We start from the raw sequence: 22,779 nt of genomic DNA, 5'->3' as shown, positions 1-22,779 counted from the left end.
AAGGCACATTCACTAGAGTATGTTCAGATTCATCCAAAAGCATGCATGTAACACACCAATTTCTTCAGGTAATGCAAAATGAAACTAAAATTTCTTGGATGGTATCCTCCCAGTCAGAACCCCTGGGAGAAGGAGCTGCTACTTTCCCAGGTCTACTTTCTGATCAAAGAGCATGAAATGAAAAAAAAAAAAAAAATCCACAGGTGATAACATCCTTATTCCTTTCCTACTCATCCTTAGAAATATGATCGAAGTAAGAAACCTCAGTTGGTGATTTGCAGATTGCCCTTTTCCCCAGTTACACACAGAGACACAGACACACACAGACAGACACAGAGCACCTTGGAGCCAGAAGGAAAGAAAAGCTAGATTTGGAGAAGAGGGGGGAAGTGAACATCACTGCTCTGTAGAAGAGCTGTTTGGGGGAAGAGGGAGTAGAGTTTTGGGGTGTGGCCCCAGGAGCAGTACAGAGGAGCTGCCGAAGGTCCCAGCTGCCCACCACCCTCAGGGCTTGCTCATTTCATCATCCAGTCCCCTGCCCATCAAGGACCAGGTACGTAGAGGGTATGAAGGGCAAGAGCTGTTCCCGTGGGAGATGCTGAGCCCAGATGGTTTCCAGGGGCCCTGGCAGCTTTTTGAGTCTTTGGGCCCATGGAGAGGTGAGTGGACAGGGAAACCCAGCATCACCAGGAATGGGGCCTTAAGAAAAGACCTTGTGAGGCTGGAGCTCAAGCACCCATCACCCACTGCTCACCACAGCTTTTTTCCCCAGGCCACACCAAGTTCCCAACCCCACCCGACTATCCAACCACCCTGCTCTCCTGCACATTTGCCACTGGGCTTCTACCTTTTCCACATGGCCACCTGGATTCCCCCCTCCCTAGGATCTAAAACAACTCATTCTACTTTAAAATCAGAGACACCGCTTGACTCAGACTTGGGAGATCTAGTTTTCATCATCCCAACTGTCAGCAGGTCTCTTCCCAAAGTGAGGAGAAGAGCCAAACTAGAACTATGGAAAGGAGGAGGGCCCCACAGTACCTCATCAAGAAGTGGATCAGCCCTGGTAAACAAAAGTCTCGTGCCCTCAAGAGTGGTCCAGAAACTAGACCAGTGGAAGGGCCTCGCACATATTCACACTAGAACAGGTGTCCCTTGCTATGAGCACTCAATGTAGGAAATCCTAGATTAGAAGGAAATAGGAACTCAGTACCTTACACTTAGGTCAGAACAACTCCCCCTCACTACAGAACCTCACTAGAGTAGTTAGGACTTATTAAAAAAAAAAAAATTTCGACACCACCTTTCCAAGCAGACCTACTCTGAAGGGAGAAGCTATTCCTGCTTGCTTCCCATTGACTTCTGACCTCCATCTGGGCAAGTAGCCTGGGGGGGGGGGGGGGGTAAATGACAAAACAGGTAAGGGCTTGGCTTAGCATTTCCAAGTCTTCAGAGTAGATGGTGCCATCCCATCTACTAGATGGAGGGGGGGAGATCAGGCCCAGCCCTGGAACACTCACGTGCCACCCATCACACCCGAATAGAGAAAGGGGCAGCAGCCTTGCTAAGGCCTGCCCCCTGAGCCAAACACAAGCCAGTCTCAATCAGAGTGATACCCACAAAGCCAGCTTTCAGTCTCTGTAACCAGACAAAAGGGTGAGGGTATGCAGACTGGGTCCCAGGAAGGCCAGAGAACCAGTTTCTTGGGGGATGGTAGGAACAAATCAAGGGAGCTGAACTTTGCCACTAACCAGCCAGGTGACCCAGTGCAAGTCCCATTCCTGTTATGATTCACCTAAAGTACTACTAGTTCATCTCTAAAGGCCCTGCCATCTCTGAGCTCTTGTATACTCCCTGCTTTCTTCACCCTGCCCCACTCCCACCCAGGAAGAACCACACCTAGACTGACCATAGGAGGAGCTGAAGCACGGCTAAGAGCACTGAGCTGGAATTTCTTCCCGGAGCATGCCAGGGTTCAGGAGTAGTGCTCTGCCCACTAGAGTCCCAGGCCCGCCTACCTGTGTGCACTCAGGCTGACAATCTGGTCCCCGTCCACATTTACTGGGGATTGTGCAGGAACTGCTCAGTAGAAAGCTCCTCCGGCAGTTGACCGAACTCTCGAGATAGCCCTGGTCCAGGGAGCCTTTCCGTGTACCTCTTGCACGTGGACCTGTGTCCTACAGGTCCCATCCTCTAAGACATCTGGCCTGGAGGCCCAGCCTCCTACTGCCTGTCTCTGTGCACATGGAGAAAACCTCCCACAGCCAGGCCCCTACAGTCCTGACAAGGTCCTGCCACTCACCTTTCCCAAACCCCTATAACTCCTCCCAGCCTGGCTGAGGCCTTCTGAAGCCAGAAGCCTTTCTGTAGTTAGCAAAGGACTTGGTAGCCGATCCTTGCCCTTCTGTGTAAAGTTGATGTACCCAACACACACATACAAACACTGTGCCCTTCACTATGGGGGACCCGTTGTCCCCTGACTCCTAGGCTGAGGGGATGGCTGGGCCACAGGAGCCCTGCATTGTGCTTCCTCTCCCTCTACACGTCTTCCTACCTTCAGGCTGAAGAGGCCACCCAGCTTGGCAAACATGATTGCAGCAGGATACTAACCCAAGAGTTGGGAGTGTGTGTGTGTGTGGCCCTTGGGGCGCAGGAAGAATTCATTCTGGTCCATTCACACACATCTCCCCCATCTAGTCCTCTGTCTCAGCAGTGGAGGCGGGTCTGAGCTGGCTGGGCCAGGGAGCCACCGAGAACAGAAGGTTCATCTGGCAGGAGGCCTATGTACAGAGGGTAGGCAGGGCTGTCTCTGCAGGCAGCTCCACTCCAGGCTGGGCAACCCCAACGGGCACAAGCAGGCCCTCTACTCGCAGGCCAGCTTGCTGTCGAAGCTGGACAGGGCGATGGCAAAGGCCTGCAGCGCACACAGTGGGTAGTTGTAATCCATGGTGAACACATCCTCTGCTACACGGCCAAACTGCATCACAATGTAGTCCGCTGGAGGCAGGCACAAGTGTGCACAGAGAGCGAGGACAGAGCAGGGATAGTAGAGATGAGGAAGCGGGAAGAGAAGGAAGCCAAGATGCCAAGGGAAATCCCAAAGGAGGTAAAACACAGACCAATGGGGGAGAAGTGGTGGGAAAGAGGGAGCAGATGACACAAAAAGACAGACATAAAAAACCAGAAGACAGAAGAGAAAAAGTCCATTCAGAGGGTGTTTCCACACCTGAGACTGCTGACTAGGGTTAGGGCTCCAAAGAAGGTTCTTCCAAGGGCCTCCCCGTCATTCTGGTTAGAGAGCTCTTGACATCTGACCTAAGCCATATGACCCACGTCCTTAAGCTCTGGCCTGTAAAGGCTGGGCTGGGTGAGTGAATCCTGAGCTACAGGCCATGGCTACCACGTGGACGATAATGAGTAAGGGCAGAAACACTCACGGTCATTGCCATGGATGATCTGGAAGTTCTTCACAGAGGCCTGTGTGACGCGCCCGTGGAAGTTGAGTACGTAGGACTGTGTGTCGTCATTCCAGACAGGCGTCTTGTTTTGCAGCTCAATGATACTCTCCGTGTTCTTATTCTGCCAGCGTGCTAGCAGCGTCTCGTGCTCCTGGGAAGGCAGCCTCTCCTGAGCCAGGCCCAGCCCTGTGCCACCGCACCACAACTACCCTGAAGAGGGATGTGCCCTGGGGGTGGGTTTCTTAGATTTCCCTAGACCTCCACCTTGACCTCCAGGGCTTCTTACACTGTGTCTCCTCCACAGACACAAGCCAGCTACAGTTCTGTCCACAGAAGTGCATGCAGAGGCTGGGATGATGGGGAAGGGGTGGGCAGAGACTCACGTTTCGGGGCCGGATGGAGACTCTCTCATGAACCATGTTCATGCCTGGGACAATCACACTCATCTTCCGTGGCCCCTTGAAACCTAAGACGTTTGTCTCCTGGGAAACACAGAGCGAGAACTCAACACTGGAGAGGACTCTACTTACCTCACGGAGAGATGGCAGGGGCGTGGGGAGAGGGAATAAAGATGATGAGCTCGTTTCCAGCCTCTCCACTTGAATGTCTAACAGGCATCTCTAAACTTGACACATGCAGAACCAAGCTCCCCAATCTCCACTCTGCCTAAACCAGCAACACCTACAGTCTCTCAATTCTTCCATTTGTTCATTCTTGACTCCTCTCTCTCACTCACAACCCACTTCTAATCCATCAGCAAATGCTGTCAACTCAACCTTCAAATTATATCCAGAACTCAACCACTTGCTACCAGCATCACATCTCACCAAGATGACAGTAATAACCTTTATCTGGATTCCTTGTTTCCAACCTTCCCTGCCCCCATCTTTTCACACAGCAGCAAGCAGTCAAGTCCCATGCTTTGCCTCCACTGTTCATTCACATTAAAAGCTGAAGGCCTTACCCTGACCACAAGGCCTCACATGGTATGGCCCCATCACTTTCCTCTCCACACCATTTGCTCTCCTCTGCACTCACTCTGCCCTCCTTGCTACTCCCCATACATGCCAGTCACTCAGGACATTAGCACTGGCTGTGTTCTCCCCTACACCTACATGGCTGGCTCCAACTTCCTTCCGGGCTTTACCCAAGTGCCACCTCAGGGAGACCCTCCCTACCATCCTTCCTAAAAGCTTACACACACCTAATATTTCATATCCCTCTTCCCTGCTTTGCTGTTTCCTCTTCACATTCATCAGGAACATTATTTTGTTTATATATTTTATAGCTTGTCTCCCCTACCAGAGTTTAAGGTATAAATTTACATCTCTCTTCTTCACTATTGTATCTTCAGTGCCTCAAACAGTACCTGCAACACAGCTGGGGCTCAGAAAGCATTTGGAGTTTTGGGCTGCCTCCCCAAAGGTGACCAGCAGGTGGCAGCACAGGACCATACAAAACAGCTACAGAGCTCCCAGACTGGCCGCCTTAGAAGTATCCATGCCCAGGTGAAGGGGGTACCAATCCCCCATTTTAAAATGGAGACAAATCCCCTGTATTTGTATTCCAGTTTGGTCATTTAGAATCTATAGGACACTGACAAGTGACCCAACCTCTGAGCTTCAGTTTCATCTATATGATAAAAAATAGAAGACTGAGCTCTTAGGTTGTACATTCAGTGAGATGATTATGCCAAGGGCCTTGTAGTCCATGAGGGCCTACATACCAAAGGGAAGACATAAGGGATGACCCAGACCTCCTGTCTCCTTTCCCGGAGGCTCCCAGGCTGGGCTATATAGAGCTCACCTGGTTCCCAAGGCTCCCCGGCCAGATGGCCATCTGTGGTCTGAGCTCTGAAGACAGGCAGGGGCCACTCCAACAGAGAGCAGCCCAACTCTGTACAGTTTTGTCTACTCACAAAGCAAGATGGGAAAGCCCACAGGTTGGGCAAGTCCTCAGTGTCATGTCTAACTTGGAGACTAGAGGCCAGGAATGCAGGACTCACATAGCACACGGCTGCCAACTCCTGACGCAAGGCTCCACTTTCCAAAGTAGAGGATGATGCCTTCTGAGGGTTGACTCCATTGTCATAAACGGTGAACTTAGTGCCCATGAGGTTAGACCTGAAGGACAGGCAATCGATAAAGGATCATGCACCTTCTGCCCTATGGCAGGGAAAAGCTCAGTCTGTCCCATAAGGAGCCTGCAGGACATACTGGATTGAGCCAGGAACAGACCTGGGTGGGGGGGACCCTGCTCACTGAATCCCCAAGTTTGGTCATGGGCACAAGGCCTGGATTTGCTCTGAAGAGAATCAAAGGGCATCTTAGTTCAGTGAAGGAAATTCCAGGAGGTAAATCTGGGATCCACAAGTTTCCCTCAAGGAACAGGAGTGCTCCTCTCATGGGAGGTGAGCAAGCACAACAGCATGTGGCAAGACTGTAAAGGGGACTCAACATCCTGTAGAGAGTGGATATCACAGATGAACTCCTCTGTCCCATCCAGCCCATGGTGTTGGTCCAGCCCCATCTCCAGCATTACCTCCTCATCTCTAAGCTTGACTTCTGTTTCCCCGATCTGACACTCTGCTCCTCAGCAAACATTCCCCAAGACCTAGCTCAGAGCCCTTCTCTGATCCCAAGGTTGCATTCTCTTCCCTCAAGGGCTCTAGCACAGACCATGGGGCCACAGCAGCTCTTCCATGGTGGCCTACATCTTCAATGACTTCCTGAGGTTTTGATCCACCACTCTTGGCAGGCCTGTGCCCCACTCGCCTGGGAGCAGCTTAGGGTAGGGTGCGCAAGGTCCATCCCCAAGTCTGGCTCTAGACTGGCACAGACCTGGGCCTGTGGTTGAATCTAATGGACAGACGGAATTCCATGAGCGGATCTGACCCCTAACCTAGAGCTCCTTCAGGGACAAGACATGGCCTGTCCAGGGTCTGGCCCTGCCCCTCCCTCCTACCCCTGCCTGCTTCCCAGGGGAGCGCTAGTACCGCAGTTTCCCGATGTAGCTGTCCCCTCCTCGAGACAAGTCTGTTGGGTCCACAGAGATGAGGTAATTGGAAGTTTTACTCTTCTTTCTCTTCCTTCCCGCCAAGAGGAACACCTTGGGGAATGGAGCAAAGTCACGTTCCAGGCCCAGCCTCTGGTCACAATTACGGGTGCCCCTCACACACACGACTCTCCCTTGCGTCAGCTCCTGAACATATGTGTGTGCACGCACACATGTGCACCAGCAGACACAAAGGTACGCACCGACCAGGTATGGAGGCTTCTGTCCCTTTGGGGGAACTGAAAGGTCAGTGTTGGATCTGAGGCTTCCGGTCACATCCCAGCCCCGGGACCTCAGGCCATCCCCCAGCAGAACTGCAGGTGCAGGCCAACCTCACCTTCTTCCCATCCTCTCGGTCCAGGTGCAGGAAGTAGGTGGGGTACATCCCCCGGTCCATCCCCTTCTTGTCCCGCGTGATGCGGCACTTGATGGTGATACCTTGGGGGGCCGGCCTCAGTGCAAACTCCTCAAGATCCTGGACCTCAACATCCGCCGAGGGTTCTGGGGCTGTTGGGCTGGGGGCCGAGGCTGCCTCCTACCGGAGAGAGAGTAGGAGCCTGATGCCCCAGAGATCCAGAGCAGCTGCAGTTGGTAGTCTGGGATCCAAAGCTGCCCTCTGAGGTGGTGGTGGTGGGAATTGGGGCAAGGTCCTTGGGACATGGGCCTGGCCATGCTGGCCCTGGGGTCAGCAGCTAGCACCTCAGCCCTCTCCCACCTCAGCTGTCCCTGAGGGTGGAGACGGAGGATGTGGGAAGGTTCTCAGGGCCATCCTGTCCAACTCGAGCCCCCCCCCTCCACCCCCTGCTCCTGGCCTGACTGGGGAGGAGGCAGGATAGGAGGACAGAAGAGCCCCGGCCCAGAGAAGCTCCTGGTGGGCACCTAGGCCTAGTCCCAGGAGGGCCAACTATCATTTCTTCACACCCGTTCCCCTGCAGCTCGGATGATCACCCTCTGAAGACTGCCGTCCACACCCCTGCTGGGCAGGAGAGTGCCTCACCCTGACAGACTTCCTGCTGGTAGCAGAGCTGGGGCGGGTGTTGCTGTTTAGCTGGGAAGAACTGGAGCTATTCTCGTCCTCATCCTCCTCTTCCTCTTCAAAGCTCATGCTGCTAGAGACACCTGGGCCAGGCAGGGGAGCAGGCAGGGCCAAGGGGTCACATATACACCCCTGGACAAACACCTGTTCAGAAGCACTGAGCCACCCGTACACATACAGCCATACGTACACACGTGGGTACACACACACACCCAAATATACGCAAGGACACATTCTCTCAAGTGCATGCGTGAGCTGGGGATGCTCACAGTGTGTGACCCCGCCCCAGCTTTAGCTCAGTCCCCCCATGAGTTTCCCCCAAACCCCCAGTCACAGTGCCCAACTCCTGGGTAGTGAGACCTGAGCAGAGCTGACCCTGTGCAGGAGGCCTTCATGACCACCAGAGGTCTCAGCTGGCACAGGCAATGGCATCTGCTTGGGGGAGGCCCAGTTCCTCACCCAGCCTGATGTGCAGGGGCTGCCGACTCCCCTCCCAGCCTGTCTGCGGCCTTCTGTCTACGCATTGCTCCCCACCTGGAATGCTGTCCCCAGCCTCACGCTGCCTCAGTGGCCCTTTCTCCAGGAAGCCGGCCCTGATCTGACTTGTTGGAGCATGTGGCACTGCCAGGCTTCCCTCTACCACCGTGTGCCAGGGACTCCCTCAGGCAGGGCTCACGGAGGTGCAACTCTGGGCAGCAGGTTTCCCGGGAGGATGTGCCCTGCCTCTTGGCATTCTGGCTCTGCTCCCCGAGCTGAGCAGGTACAGGGGAAACAATGTGCAAAAGGAGCTTTTTCAAAGGAACCAAAGGGAAAGGAAATCTGTCTCCAAACCCGGACCTCCCTGGGGACAGGAGATGGAAGTAGGGAGAGAGGGCTGGGCTGTGGACAGGTTGCTCACTCCAGTTCACATCTATTTCCCTTAACTTGGCCTTATTAGGGGCCCCTATACCCAAGTTTCTCATTGGTGTCCAACTGCGCCCCCTTACCAGGGCCTAGGAGGGACCGCAACAGACACAGGAGGACCATGCTCCTCCAGAAAGGTACATCTATGAACCTGGGACTGAGCTTCGGGGGTGTCACTGAAACCCCACAGGGCTCACCCTTCCTCTGCATCGTGGCACGGAGGTCCTGCCCGCTGGGCTGTGCGCCCCCACCAGCTGCCGTCTCCCCTGCGTCCTGGGCGTGGTCTGACTGGCCCACAGTCAGGATCTGCACCGGGCCTCGGGCCTCACACTTGTCTTCTGCCAGTGCTGCTGGCCCGCTGGTGCCTGCAGGCCACGGACACTCCTGAGTTCCGTGGGGATTCGGGGGGAGGGAGAGTCTGGATTCTCAGACATCCTTAAAGTGGGTGAGGGATGAGTGGGGAGACTCTCTGCAAAACTTTATTTGCAAAACTGATCTTTAAAAAAAAACTAATGATTGCTGCCAGCCTCTTAATGATCGGTAAGCTACGAAGGGACATGGACTTCGTTTCTTCTGCTGTTCCCCCAAGTTAGCTGCCGAGGGTTGGTTTGAAATGCTTCACATCCCTATGAAAAAGCAGCCATCTACAAAACCAACTGCACAGTGAAAAGGACAAGATGGAGAACAAAGATCGATTGCGACCAGACCCAAGGCCACCACTCGTTCACAGACGTGACCAGCTCCTGGTTACCAGTGCTGATCTCTCTCTCTCTCTCTCTCTCCAACACACACACACCCGTGCTGCTCGCTCGCTCGCTCATGCACGCGCGCGCTCTCTCTCTCTCTCTCTCTCTCTCTCTCTCTCTCTCTCACACACACACACACACACACACACACACACACACACACACACACACACACACAGTAACTCATAGACATCATTCGAAACATATGGGGCCTCCTGAAAAAGGTGGGGTTTGGCATACACTCGCTTTCCTACATGGAAGATCTCCCGTCCCACATCACCCAGCCCCAGGTGCCCAAGTAACAGAAGGCCTGGCCCACACAGGTGGCAGCTGCCCTGCCTGGTTGGGCTGTGCGCCAAATGCTGTCAGCTCCAGAAGCCTAGGAACCCGGACACACCACTGTCCAACCATGGCCCACAGGCCTGGCAATCACTGGCCCCTGCCCAAGGGTTGAGGACACAGAGTGTCTAGCCAGCAGAGACAGGACTCGTGGCAGGAGCCAGTATAAAACTGTCCTCGATCTCTGGGGATCTTTTCTGGAGAGAGAGGAGCACAGAGAACAGACTGGTTTGTGGGCCCGGAGGGTGGAGTCAGGACTTGAGCAGAGAGTGGAGGAAGCCCACAGGGCAACCATGAGCGCTGCACAAGGATGGGCAGGTGGCCCGGGAGGCTGTGACACCTGCTGCAGGGAGCGTCCTGGGGCAGGACACAGGCAGCTGGCCAGGCAGGCACTGGGGCCGGGTGAGGGAGGGACTTCCCAGGCCTGACCCAGCCGAGATGCACGTCACTTCTGGCAGCAGGCAGAGCTTGCCCACACCCACAGGCCAGCGCAGGAACCCCATAAGCTAGACGAAGCCTGTGAGCCAGCTGGGTGGGGGCCTGAGTGCCATTCTGGGCCTTTGTGGAGGCCTCCCGCCCTGTCCCTTACCTCCAAGTCTGGAGGAGAAGCCTCCCCCCAACCCTTCAGTGGGAGCCAGGCCTCCTGAGGAGGGCTGTAGTGGAGGCAAGCCAACCTTTGTGCTTCCCCTTCTTCTCCTTCCTAGAGGCCCCGCCCTGGCCTCCTGCTGCTGCGGCTGCCTTGGTTCTCTTGGCTGAGGCTGGTGCTGTTGGGCGGGCAGCTCCCAGCTGTGCACTGGTAACTGGGTCGGCCTCTTGAACTGCTCAGGAGAGAGCCAGAGAGAGAGCAATGGGTGAGATCTAGGTGAGAGCAGAGGTCCAAGTGGAACTCACTTCTCAGCACAACATTTCCCAGGGCTGCACCACCACCTGAGCCCCACCGGGGCCTCTGAACCACCCATCTTGACAAGGCACAGGGGCCCAGGGCAGGCTGGGCCGGAAGGAGGTGGCACCCCCACTCCAGTGTGATAAAGTCACAGCAAGCTGGCCCACACCATGATCCATCAAGAAGCACTGCAGTCAGTCTCTGGGCCAGCAAACATTCTGAGCCTGGGCAGGGGGAGGGAGAAGATCCGGGAGAATGTGGGTCACTGAAAATGGTGAAGACAGAAAAGGCTGCATCTCCTAGAAGAGCCCAGAACTAGCAGGACAAGCACGGCGGGGAGCCTGCGCTGGCCCTCACAGGACAAGTCCACAGGAGCCTGGATGCTGGAGCACCCCCAAGGCAGGAGAATAAGTCTGGGACATGAAGAGTTGCACACACTGACAGAGAGGCCTCACAAGGATCACAGCTGGATGGCCTCCACGGTCTCCACACATCAGGACCCCAACCTGCTCAAAGTCCCTGAATGACTTCTCAATGCTCAGAACATGAAAATGACCAACATTCTCTTGTGAGTCTGGCCCCTCCAGCTCCCCTCCACTTGGCCTTGGCCTTAATCTCACACTCCTCACTTCTCAGGAGACCCAAGTCCCAGCCACACCAGGCTCTTTCAGTGCCTTGTGCACCCGGTCCTCCCTCTTGCCACAGAAGCCTTGCTCCAGCTGCCTGAACTGCCCTCACTATTGAGTGTCCCCTAACCCCAACTGAACTCCCACTCAACCTGTGCCCTCCTCAGGGATGCTTTCCCTGACCCCAGTCTGGGAGTAGGCTCTCTGCCATTCACTCCCAGAGCCTGGTTTCTTTCTGCAAAATACACCTGTGACTATCTGTTTAACTCTCTCTGCCCTCCGAGACCTTAAGGTTCACGCGTGAACAGAGACCACACCTGTTTTGTGCTTACCCAGGACCCTCAGCCTCTAATCCAGAGCTTAACATAAACCAAGCCCTCAAAATATATTTAAGAAACAAATATTTAACATGAACGAGCATGGCCAATAAATCAAAAACCACTTGCTGGGATAAACACTTCTGATTTACGTCAAACTCCCCAATCATCCTCTGGAAACGATCCCATTGTACTTAACACCAAGAGCCAGCAGAGGGCAGGGCGGGAGACAGCTAGGGCCGCAGGTGGGGGTGGCAGGTACTCTAGGACATCCCCAGCCCAGGCCAGCCAGTCACCTGTACGGCTGCCTCCTGGGGCCCTGCCCGCTGCTCAGAGCTGGGCAAACACTGGCCCTCCCGGGCAGCAGGAGGCACGCAGCCTGGTCTCGAGTCTCAGCAGGGAACAGCACTCAGCAGACTGGACTACTGTGGAACACACCACGGCCGCTTTAATGTTTCAAAGCCCCGAGAAACAGAATTATCCTCACTTTGCAATGGGAGAAAACAGACCCAGAGAGGGGAAATGACTTGCTCACAGTCACAAGTGAGCAGGTGACCTATGGTGGTGCGACCAGAAGCTGTGTCTTGTCACATGGGAGGCACACTCCCTTCGGAAGGGCTGCTGTCCTTCTGCGGGCCTGGCCCTGCCCCGGGCACACAATCTGTACTCAGGAAAACAGCTGCTGAAACAGCTGCATGGCAGTGACTTACGAGACTCCCAAAGCCTCAAGATGCCTGAGCACATGCAGGGGCCCCAGGCTCCAGGCCCCAGCCTCCCTCGGCCCACCTCCCTCCACCTGAGCTGGGAGCCGCAACCAGCCTGAGCACACCCTGATGGGGTGAGCCCCTCGCCTGCGCAGGCAGGCAGAAAGTCCCTGAGGGGCTCCCCAAAGCAAAGCCAGGGTATGAAGCCACAGCACGGGGGCCTGCGCAGGCTGACCCAAGGGCAGATACCTTGGTAGCTGGTGCTGCCACTGCTGCTGAGGTAGGACTCCACCAGGGGGGCCTGCTCCTCCGACTGCCGGGCCCGCCGGCTCCGGGGACGCCCATCCGCGTTGGCCTGTACCATCAGGGGTTCCTGACGCTTCTTCTTCTGCTTCTGCTCCAGCAGGGCCCGCTACAGAGGCACCGGACAGGCAGGGATGTTGGCAGGCCCTGAGAGGGCAGCCTATCACTTCCGCCCAGAGGGGAGGCTCCCAACTGGGATCAAAGAGAAGGCCCTGCTCACTCAGCTCAGTTCTAGAGGTTGCAATGGGATCCACAGCCCACTCCGGACCAAGGTACCTTGAGACTCAGGGTCCAGGAAAAGGAGGCAAAAGTGAGCCCGGGGAGTTGCCCTGGCAGGACCCCAGCACAGATGTCCAGGGTTCCACCTACAGTGGTCCAGCTGCCTATCCCACAGAAGCCCTGGGTTCTGGGGCAATGCTAATGCTGAGCTGGCAGAGAGGGCTTGCCTGTCTTCTGTGAGAGCCTCCTCCTCCCCAGACAGAGCCACCCCAGGAAGGGAGACAGTCCTCCCTCCCCACCCTTGGAGACTCAGGCCAAGACGGCAAATGTTGACCATGCCTCCACCTGGCCCCAGCCCCACTCACCTGCCGGTCAAGCTTCTGCTGCCTCAGGTTGCTGCCCTCATCATCTAAGACACTGCAGAGGGAGAGAGCGGCACTCAGGGCCTGCCTACCACGTGCCAGGATGGAGCCCAGAGCCCACCCCCAGCACATCTGCGTTCTTTAAACCCCTCCTGTCATGACTCCTGGGTACATAGGAGAGGGAGGAAGGGTGGAGCCACCCTCTGGAAATTGGCTCCAGACAAAAAGGTGTGAGCCATATTTTAGCCACTTTAGAGCTTTCTCCTGCTGGGATCCCTGCTGATTTAAGGAATTCCTAGTCGGCCTGGCCCCAGTAAGTACAGGAGGAGACTTTCCCTTTGCGGCCATGAGCAGGAACATGCCTGAGATCCAGGAAACCTGTCCCAAGGCACCAGGCAGAAGCCGGGCCCAAGGCTGGGCTTCAGAGTCAGGCGCCTGTCCGTTCCAGGTGCCTCTCGGATCTCACCAGCTCTTCCCCTCTCTTTCCATCCTTTCTGGAGGAGGCTGGATCCTCTGGGGCAGACACCTTCCCCTTCTGTTCAAACTCCTGGCTTTCCGGGTGGCAGAATGGAGGTGCTAACACTGCCCACTCCCCTTCCCCACTTAAAGAGGGTTGAGGGTCCCCTCATTTGGGAGAGTGAAGCTAAAACACCAACCAGTCCCTTAGGGCAGGGCTGGGTGGGCATGTCTGCAAACAGACACAGCATGTCAGCGCATAGCCCAGCAACCAGCCAATATGGCGCCAATATGGCACAGGGGGCACCAGGGCATCAAATCCTTGAGTCCCTAAGGTCTTAGAACAGGTAGCATCACCTCACATACACCAGACGTGGCTCCCAGGAAGGTAAGCGTAATCAGCAAGCTCCAACCACTTAGCCTTCCTTCTCATCCAAGACACATACATGAGACCCAAGCCCAAATTCTATAAAAGCCAAGGTTAAGGGGTAAGATTGGAGCCTGAAGATCTGAGCCCTGGGAATCCCCAGGCTGCCCTGGCCCAGTTATGCTGGAGCCTGCCCCTGAACCAGACCTGTGTGGGCACCTGCACAGGCTTGCCTGAGTGCATCAGGTCTGTGTGTGAAGCTCTAAGTGATAGTATCTCACGCATGTGAACACACTGGGATGTGTGCAAATATAGGAGTACATCTACGTGGATAAGCACATACCTGGATATCAATGCATGTAAACACCTGCGTAAGAAGTGGGTGTGCTTGTGTGCAGGTGAGTACAGTGTGCATGTAAGGGGGAAAGATGAGGTCAAGTCGCCCCACAGACAAGGTAAAGCCATTTCCACCTCCTCCTGACAACAGCAACTCTTTCTAGCTGGACCAGTCATTGACTTGAAAGGACCCTTCAGCTCAAACTACCTGTGCATCCATGTGCTGGGGCAGCCGGCCCGGGGGGGGGGGGGGGCAGGAAGTCCATGGATTACACAGCTCACTGCCCACCTCTGGCTTTACGCACACACCTCCCTGGCCACAACCTATAACGACTGCATGTTTTTAACTGGCAGCTGTCCTACCTACTTGAAGGCCTTTCCTGATACCCATGGACTGCTATACACTCAAGAGGAGCCCCAACTGTGATCTGGGGCCATGCACAGCCTTATTCACCAAAATCCTTGGCTGCCAGAGCACAAGAGAAAACACTACTAAACAGACATGCTCGAAGTCAAGGGCTCGGTCCACCTAAAATACTCTAGAGCTGCATGTGGGACTCCCTGAAGGCATTGCCAGGGCCGAGGACAGGGAAGCAGCTCCTAAAAACGCAAGCTGTCTGGGCCCGTGAGTGCCCCATCAGAGAAATCAGGCATGACAGGAGAGTGGCAGCAAGGGTCTTAGGATGAAGAAAGGATGACAGTACTAGAGTGAGCAAGATGCCTGGGGGCCCTGCCAGGTCTGAGAGGCTACATCTCTGCCACTGGTCTCTCCACCTAAGTCAGTGGTCTGACTGAATAACACCAAGGCAAAGCGTCTGCTCCCACAGACTTCAACAGGTCAGTCCACAAACACCACTGTCTACCCTGGGCTGCTGCACGAGCAATGCATATTCAATTATAACTTGCCAGATACAGATGGAGACTGCAGTCTGGACTCCATGTGGCACCCGGCTGACAGAAGCGACCGGGCCTGAAATCCACCCATGTTCTGCTTGCCAAGCTCTGTGCCTGGGTGCACACGGGGCGGCCTGTAATCTCAGTCACGTGCCAATGGCCTGGCTACAGGCACCCGTGTCACCTCTGCCAGACTGCCGGCTCCAGCAGGCAGCAGGAGAGGCGGTCTCATGGCTTGCTGGGATGATGCGAGTCGCTCGTACTTTCACAGGGCAGGGGGCACTCATCTGGGTCATCCTGGCACTGGGCTTGCTGAGCAGGGCAATGAAGATGCCTCCCATGGTGCTGACACTAAAATCTAGGGTCATTTAGAAAAGGGGACATTCAGGGGCACCTGGGTGGCTCAGTCAGTTGAGAGTCCAACTTTGGCTCAGGTCATGATCTCACAGTTTGTGGGTTCGAGCCCTGCGTCGGGCTCTGTGCTGACAGCTCAGAGCCTGGAGCCTGTTTCAGATTCTGTGTCTCCCTCTCTCTCTGCCCCTCTCCTGTTCATGCTCTGTCTCTGTCTCAAGAATAAACATTAAAAAAAAAAATTTTTTCTTTTTTTAAAGAAAAGGGGACATCCATCTGAGAGTTAAGCTGACATTAGCAAAGCCACCTCCAGAACTGCTGGGTCACACTGGCAGCCGGATGGACAAAAGGTGGCTCCAGCCATGGTGGCCTTGCTGCCCAGTGCCTCTAATGTCCTTATCCGTGCAGGAGGGTACATTCCTACCCCAGGCTACTGTCCACTGCCACGGTCATTCTATAGTCACACCCAGGTAAGGAAGCTGCCTTGCTCTTCCTCTGGCCCCATCTCCTTTCCCTGATGGAGGAGAAAGATGAAGAGCTGAAGGCTTTAGCAACAGTGATAAGATTATAAGCAGAATGGACTTCACCACCGGAGACGGACGGATGAACAGAAAGATGGATGAACTAGGGGTAGGCTTCTGAAGAGATTCCAGAAACTCGGCCTGGAGGTGCCTAGAGAGCCATCCACCATGCCTGTTGGAGCAGCCGTGGGGGCGGGGGGCGGGTACATGCAGGCTGGGGGCGGCAGTTGGGAGAAGCAACTTGTGCCCGGTGAGTCACAACGTGCCTGGCTGAGCAAGACCCACCCAGGAGGGCCGGCAATTAATGCACCTACATGGAGTGGCTCCGACAGCAGGCAGCAGCAGGTACAGTGAACAGGCTCCTGGCACAGCACTGTTTCTAGGAAAGCCATAAAGGCACGAGGCGAACCACGGTCCCCCAGCAGGGATAGGCTTGCACTGCCTAGCCGCAATGTATCCGGGGCACACGACACCCGTCCCTGGTGGATAACGGAATCCCCGCAAACCCCAGCTGCTGAGGAGCACAATGACAACAAGGATGGCTGTCTCCAGGGAGTCAAGGAAACCCCTCTCACCTCCTCAGCAGGCCCGGGCCCCACCCCTCCAGACAGCCCTGCCTCTCAGCTCCCGCTTCAGCACCTTCCTTTCTCACCGACACTGCCTCTGATGGGCACTATTCTAGGCAGCATTAAATGATAACCACAGAGGAGACAGTAATGGCTTTTTAACAATTCAGGCTCCAATTATGGAACCACTGCCAAGCCCAGGCTGCCAGCTGCAGCCCCGCCAGGAGCCTCGGACAGGAGACAGGACACTGATGGATGGGGCCTCCAGCTGACCCTGGTGGCTCCTTCATTACAGGCTTCTCCTGCTGGGGACGAGACCAGGGAGACCCAGGAAAGCACCATAAAATTGCTATGGGCACTGGGGCCTGACTTGGCAATCCAGGACTGCTGGGGAAATTACCCCAGAGTCAATCCCTCACCTCACCCTCGCTTTTAAAACAAGAGACGTAAGTGATGCTAATGATCAGCCATGCAAATGAGGACCACGAGCCACACTGGCTCATGAGGGTCAGAGAAACCCAGGCTGCGGTGTCCATCAATCCATCCACTCTGCCCAGGACCAACAAGGTGGCCCCTTCACCTTCCAAGGAGAGCCCCTCCATACCCTCTTGCTTCCCTCCGAGATGCCCAACAGATATCTGGAGAGAAAACCGTGCTTGACAACAAATGAGAGTGGGGGCACTTCTTCTCCCATGGGATGGAAGGGCCAGACAGGAACAACACATTTAGGAAGCCGGTTCCCTGTCTCTCATCTCAGACGCCACCCTACATGCTCAGCTGACCCACCAGAGCTGACCAGAGGCCTGGGGGCCAGGCTACCCAGGGACAGGCCCATACTCCATGGCCAATTCACTCTCCCCTTTTACTCCCTCATTCCTTCCACTCAATCACAGTGGAAACTGCCCCTGTCGGACCCAGGGAATCAGGGAAATGGCCTACCAGAGGAGGAAAGACCACCCAGGGGGCTAGGCCACAACCCCTGTACCCAATGCCAGACTCCCCTACCCCCACCCCGGCACATTCAGATCTGTGCTTTCGTTGCTTAGTGGCTGCTTGGAACATCATGGAAACAGTACAGCTGGGAACAGAGGGAGCCCCAGAAGGAAGAAGAGTCCCAGCCTCCCCGGATGGACCCTCTCCATTCCAACCGCTGATTCCCAAACTTAGCAGGTGCGTTAAAACTGCTATGGGCACGAGGGCCTGATTTGGTAATTCAGAACTGCTGGGGAAATTACCCCAGAGTCAATCCCTCACCGCACTCTCTTTTAAAACAAGAAACGTAGGTGATTCTAATGCTCAGCCATGCAAATGAGGACCATGAGCCACAGCTGGTGCTCTCTAAAGAACAAAAAAGAAATTGGAGAGTTGCTGGAAGTATGCAAATGCAGCCTTATGTTCAGATGGGGGAAGAAATTATAGCCTGCAGATCAACGAGTCTTATGTAGGCCCCAGGTTAAGATCACGGGACAGGCCAAGTGAGCAGCTAGAAGACCCAGTGACCACCAGGAGCAAGCCCAGGCCACTGGCAAGTCAGGGCACATGCCCCCAGACCTATCAGGGAAAACGGGAGGACAGCACAGCCAGGCTTCCACACGGACTCGAAGGGACCAGTGATGGTCACCCACGGGCACGACGAAGCCACGTGAGTGGCATGCTTCTCCAGTAAGACAGACACTCAAAGATCTTTGCAACAATAGGGCATGCCATAGTCAGAGAAGGTTTCTAGCATCCTGCTTGCCCTGGTTGGCATGTTTACTGATGACCTAAAGACAAGGCAGGCCTCTCAGCAGACTTCAAATGACGCAAAGTAGAAGCGATACTAAACTGTTCATTAAGACAGTAGGGCTTCAGGGGCACGTGGGTGGCCCAGGTCATGATCTTACGGATCCTGGGGCTCTGTGCTGACAGCTCAGGCCCTGGAACCTGCTTCGGATTATGTCTCTCTCTCTCTCAAAAATAAACATTAAAAAAAATTTTTTTTTCTTTTTAAAAAGACAGGACTTCAGAAGACACTGGAGAGCTAACAGAGTCTAACAGAAACCTAACAGGAGAAGGTCATGTCTCACATGTGGGTCCCCGAACCTAGGTCTTCCCGACACAGGCAGAATGGGGGAGACAGGGCTTGACATCAGCCTGATGAGACTTCAGGGTTCTGTTTACAGAGGCCTCAAGGTGACTAGTCAGTGAGCCAAAGCCATTCCCCGAGAGGGGAGGCTTTGTGAGGACTCAAGGTCAGCCACGGCCCCGGTCCAGGAAGTAACAGCCTCCCTCCACTGCTGTGGGACAGGCCACACCCCGCAGGCTGCAGGTGCCTCTAGGCCTGTGCTGGAGGAGGGAAGAGACCAATCTGAGTGTACCAACAGGATGCCTGCACCCCAAGTCCACTCTTACACCCCTGTGTTTCCTTCTCCTTCTGCCCTAAGCAACATCAGGAAGACTTCCCAGGGGGGTTTGGGCGGGGAGTGGAGAGAGATTCTGCTCCTCGCTCCTGCTGCCACAGGCGAAGCAGCAGGCCACAGCATCCAGGGCGCCCCGAGGCTCCCCACACAGGCAGAACTGAAAGAGTCAGGTCTCGCTTGGTCAGCAGCCATTCCACTCTCCAGAAAGCGTAGTGAGGAAGTGGTGAGAGGACCCCAAAAAGAGCCAAGAGGAGGGAACACCCAGAGGCATGCTGAGGCTCACCCCAAGGAAGAACTTTCTACTGGTCATAGCCATCTGATGGCAGGCTACTGCACAGAGCATTCGCACTGAGGACTGGACAGCAAGGGCCCTTCCAGCCGAGCTTCTCATTCTCTAACCTAGGCCCACACTCTTCCAGAAGTATTCCTTTTTCTGAGAGGGGAGTACTACATCCCTCGGGTGTGCTGACAACCTGGGTGTGGAGCCAGGAAAGCCGGGAAGTCCTAAAAGCTATCTGGGGATGCCTCTTTGATTCAAAGTAGCAGGCATCTTGTCTATGCTGGCTCATGCCAGGCACACAGCCAAGAACCAGATGAGGTCCCTGCTCTCCAGGAGTTCAGGGCCTGGCTGGGGACACACCAGACAACGGCCGCACAACCATGCGGACAGAGCACTGAGGACAGGGGCTGGCCAGCACGCCCCACCCTGAATACTCCACCTGCAGCTCATCGAAGGCTGTGAAGTCAGGAATGAAGGGCATTTAATACTCAAGAACAACATAGACGGACAGAAAATGGCAGAAGTGGAAATTATTAGTAGTAATAACAGAAACATATCAAAAGGCAAAACGCTCTTCTAATTGTTCACCTTTATAAACTAAATGGCTCCCTTCTGAGTCAGAATGTGAGATTAATCCGTAATCATTGTAAACTGGGCCACAATTACCCTTAAGAAGATTATCACCAACTGGCGTCGCTTAGAAGAAAATGAGCCAGGCCTAGGGAACGCAGGTGCAACCATCACAGAGGGAATAAAACCCCCACCAGGAGAGCTAATAAGAAATCGACCGGCTTCTCTCCCCCAAACCAAATAACACATTCCAGTTCTGACATGCTGTGACATCAGGGGGAAGCCTCATACCAAAGCGCGTGCACACGTGCCCATCCCCCTCATCTGCAAGTAAACTGCCTTGCCAGTCTTCTGCCCCAGTTTTCTGTGATCACACAGGCATGTGGCTTTAACTGCAATCAGCAGCCCAGTTAACCCAAGGAGGCAATTTGCATCTCCTCCTCTCAGCCCAGGCCTCCCCATTCTGGAAGTCTACACCCAAAGTCCAGTGCCGTCCCAGGCTTGGTGCACGCTCAGAAAGACCCCAACAAGGCACGAGAGATTCGGGCAACTTCTGACTATAGCCTGCTCCCAGCTTGAGACCCACCCTCTTGGCCACAGAGCAAAAAGGCAGGGGTGACAGAGCAATGGGACAGCAAGCAGACAGGGCCACAAGGGTGCCAAGCTGCTCCTCAGGGGTAGTCTGCCAGGGTGATAAGATTCTGTGCTCCAGGTGCAGTGTGCGGGCCCAAGAAGGGGATGGGTGATGGAGTGGTTGGACCTGGGCTGGAATAAGTGCCAACTCACTCCTCGAAGGATGCCAGTGCCCTGGGGATTGCTGGATGACAATGCCACTTCCCAGAGACAACCCCACTTCTCCAGGGCCCCCTTTCCTAGGGGCAGGATTAAGTCTCCCCTATTTGAGACAGACTTTCTCTAAGACCTATGCACTTACTCTATGCATTGCTTTGGGCTTTGGTCTTTGGCTCTTGGGAGAGGCTTCCTTGAACCACGATCTGGCCTGGCCCCCAGTCGGCCAGACCCTAACCACACCGTCGTGTCTGTAAGTGCTGTCCCTTCCCTCCCTCCGAAGTTAGTCTGTGGCCACCACCTGCCACCTGCTCCTCCATACTCGTACTCCCACAGCACTGGAGGCCACTCAGCCCACAGGCACTACCCCAGGCACCTCTGCTGGGTGGCTAGAAAAGGTTAAGGATACTCCTTGTGGCTGCACCCCCTCAGTACAGGTGTGTCAAGAAAGCCAGGATGTTCCAGAAACTACCTGTGCCCCTAGCCTGGATGCCCAGTGTAGGGTAGCAGCTCTTCTGAGTCAGCAAAGCCCCAGTTTCCTGATAGAAATATCTCCCTGATATATGGGAGACTCTGAGATGTGACTGCATTAGGTCTTCAGGAAATCCTAGGAGTGACTTGTGTATGTGTGCACGTGGGTATGTCGGTGGGAGGAGCACCCACAAATTCTAACTTGGGAAACCCTAAAGCCCCCAAAGGAGCTGAGATTAGAGACAACAGTTCTTAAGAGAAACCCTGAATCCCCAGGCCAGTTGACAGGTGCTCGTTTGCAGAAGGATCTGCTTTTAACAAGCCTCAGGCGGCTTCAGCTGGTTTCCATTTTGGATGCTGTCTGGACAGACTATAGAAGAGCTCGGTCAGAAGTATTTCCTATCAGTGACTGGACTCAGGTCCGTCCCTCCCCAAGAGCTGGCTGCTACAAGGCGGGTCCTGAGGGTCTGTTCCTACAACCCACGGGCCTGTGCACCTAAGCAGACACTAACATAGTGGACCCTAGCAGTCCAGCACCTATTTTACACACATGCCTCTCTGGGAGGCCTAGAGACAGCCCCGTAGCCCATGGCAACCAGGAGCCAATAGGTGGCCAAGGATCTGGCGCTGCCATGACGATGAGATCTATTCCAGTGGTAAGGGAGAGAATGGAGTGCATGGGGGAAAGGCCTGCACCTGTGTGAAACCCCCCACACTCCTTCCCCACCCGGACCTCCACACAAGTAGCAAAGCCCAGCTGTCCTTGGGACAGACCAGAGTCTGGGAACACAGGGTGGCTGTGCTTTCTGTGTTTTCATGAGTGTTCTTATGCATGTAAAGGCAGTTCTATGTATTGTGAGTTGGTGTGCGTCCAGGTATGGACCTGTTAGCAAGTGGATTTCTGAGTCTCTGAAAGATAGGAGTAGTATCTGTGAGTGGGTAGCAGGTGTCAGGTATCGTCCCATACAGGATGTGTATGGGACACAGATAGTAGTACACCCGTGTGAGCCCAAGAATCAGTGTGCGGGGAGACGTACAGGGTGCATGTGTATATGAGCAGCCGGTGATCTTGGTTCAGAATAACTGTCTCCAGGAATTCATGCTTTGAGTGTGTGAACCGACCAACAGGAGCATCTTTGGCTGGATGCACTCACGGAAGGTGCATGCCTGCAGCTTGTACGGGGGGGGGTCTGTCCACGGCTACACTGGCATGTGACCCGGTGCGCTGGGCCTAGGAGGGGGCTTAGAGCAGTGCGCTCCTTCCCCAGGCGGCCACATGGCGCTGCCGGACCGAACAAGGGCCCACACAGGCCCAGAGCTCTGGACCCTTTCAGCAACCCCGGCGGACGGGAGATGAAGCAGGGCAGCCAGGTTCAGTCCGCCCGGGGCCCAAAGTTGGGATAGGAAGGCCCAGCGCCTCCAGCCCGCGCCCGCAGTGTTGGATGGGATGGATATGGGAGCCCTGCGCCCCGGGTCGGGGTGGAGGGCGCCCTCGCCCTCAGCGCTGGAGGGTAGTGGGCCGGGCCCGCGTCCCGGAGCCGAAGGGGAGGTGGGACGGGCTCCCGCGTACCTGTAGGGAATCCAGTCGGAATGCGGCTTGGAAGTCATGTCTCCCGGGGGCGGGGCGGCGGCTGCGGCTCTGGAAGCCGGGGCCCGCGGGGGCCGGCGCGGGGACCCTGCTCAGCTGCCGGGCCGCCCCGGGCCGCATCCTCCCGGGCCGGGGCGCTGGGCCCCTCCAAGGCCCGCGCTGCACGCCAGGGCCCCGGCCGCGGGCTCGGCGAGCGGCTGCCTGCGCGGCGCGACGGGCGAAGCGGCGGAGTGCGCGGGGC

At 55.4% G+C, this 22,779-nt stretch overlaps 1 protein-coding gene across 2 annotated transcripts; it reads right to left on the bottom strand.

Annotated features, from left to right (window-relative positions):
* Nucleotides 1-1,404: 1,404 nt before the first annotated feature.
* LOC102961866 (TUB bipartite transcription factor) lies at nucleotides 1,405-22,585 on the bottom strand. 2 transcript variants are annotated; one of them, XM_007083292.3, is made up of 12 exons: nucleotides 22,521-22,585; nucleotides 12,954-13,005; nucleotides 12,316-12,478; nucleotides 10,211-10,354; nucleotides 8,649-8,816; nucleotides 7,510-7,631; nucleotides 6,850-7,047; nucleotides 6,454-6,566; nucleotides 5,464-5,581; nucleotides 3,842-3,940; nucleotides 3,438-3,609; nucleotides 1,405-2,997 (listed from the first exon to the last, which is right to left on the bottom strand). In XM_007083292.3, exons 1-12 carry the CDS (start codon nucleotides 22,556-22,558, stop codon nucleotides 2,864-2,866), a joined length of 1,521 nt encoding a protein of 506 aa, XP_007083354.2. In that variant the 5' UTR covers nucleotides 22,559-22,585; the 3' UTR covers nucleotides 1,405-2,863. The 2 variants fall into 2 exon arrangements, with proteins under 2 accessions (XP_007083354.2, XP_042814150.1); XM_042958216.1 differs by lacking the exon at nucleotides 8,649-8,816.
* Nucleotides 22,586-22,779: the final 194 nt, after the last annotated feature.

This window comes from Panthera tigris, chromosome D1, assembly GCF_018350195.1.
Source record: "Panthera tigris isolate Pti1 chromosome D1, P.tigris_Pti1_mat1.1, whole genome shotgun sequence".
Taxonomy (NCBI): domain Eukaryota; kingdom Metazoa; phylum Chordata; class Mammalia; order Carnivora; family Felidae; genus Panthera; species Panthera tigris.
Note: the sequence above shows the minus strand (reverse complement) of the source record. Positions and strands in the feature narration are given on the sequence as shown.

Coding starts and splice junctions, on each gene's coding strand:
- LOC102961866 (XM_007083292.3), bottom strand. CDS start 22,558: ATGACTTCCAAGCCGCATTCCGACTGGATTCCCTACAG. Junction 3,941..5,463: donor AGTTGGCAGCCGTGTGCTAT/GTGAGTCCTGCA, acceptor TGTGTTTCCCAG/GAGACAAACGTCTTAGGTTT. Junction 2,998..3,437: donor GATCATCCATGGCAATGACC/GTGAGTGTTTCT, acceptor GCCTGCCTCCAG/CGGACTACATTGTGATGCAG.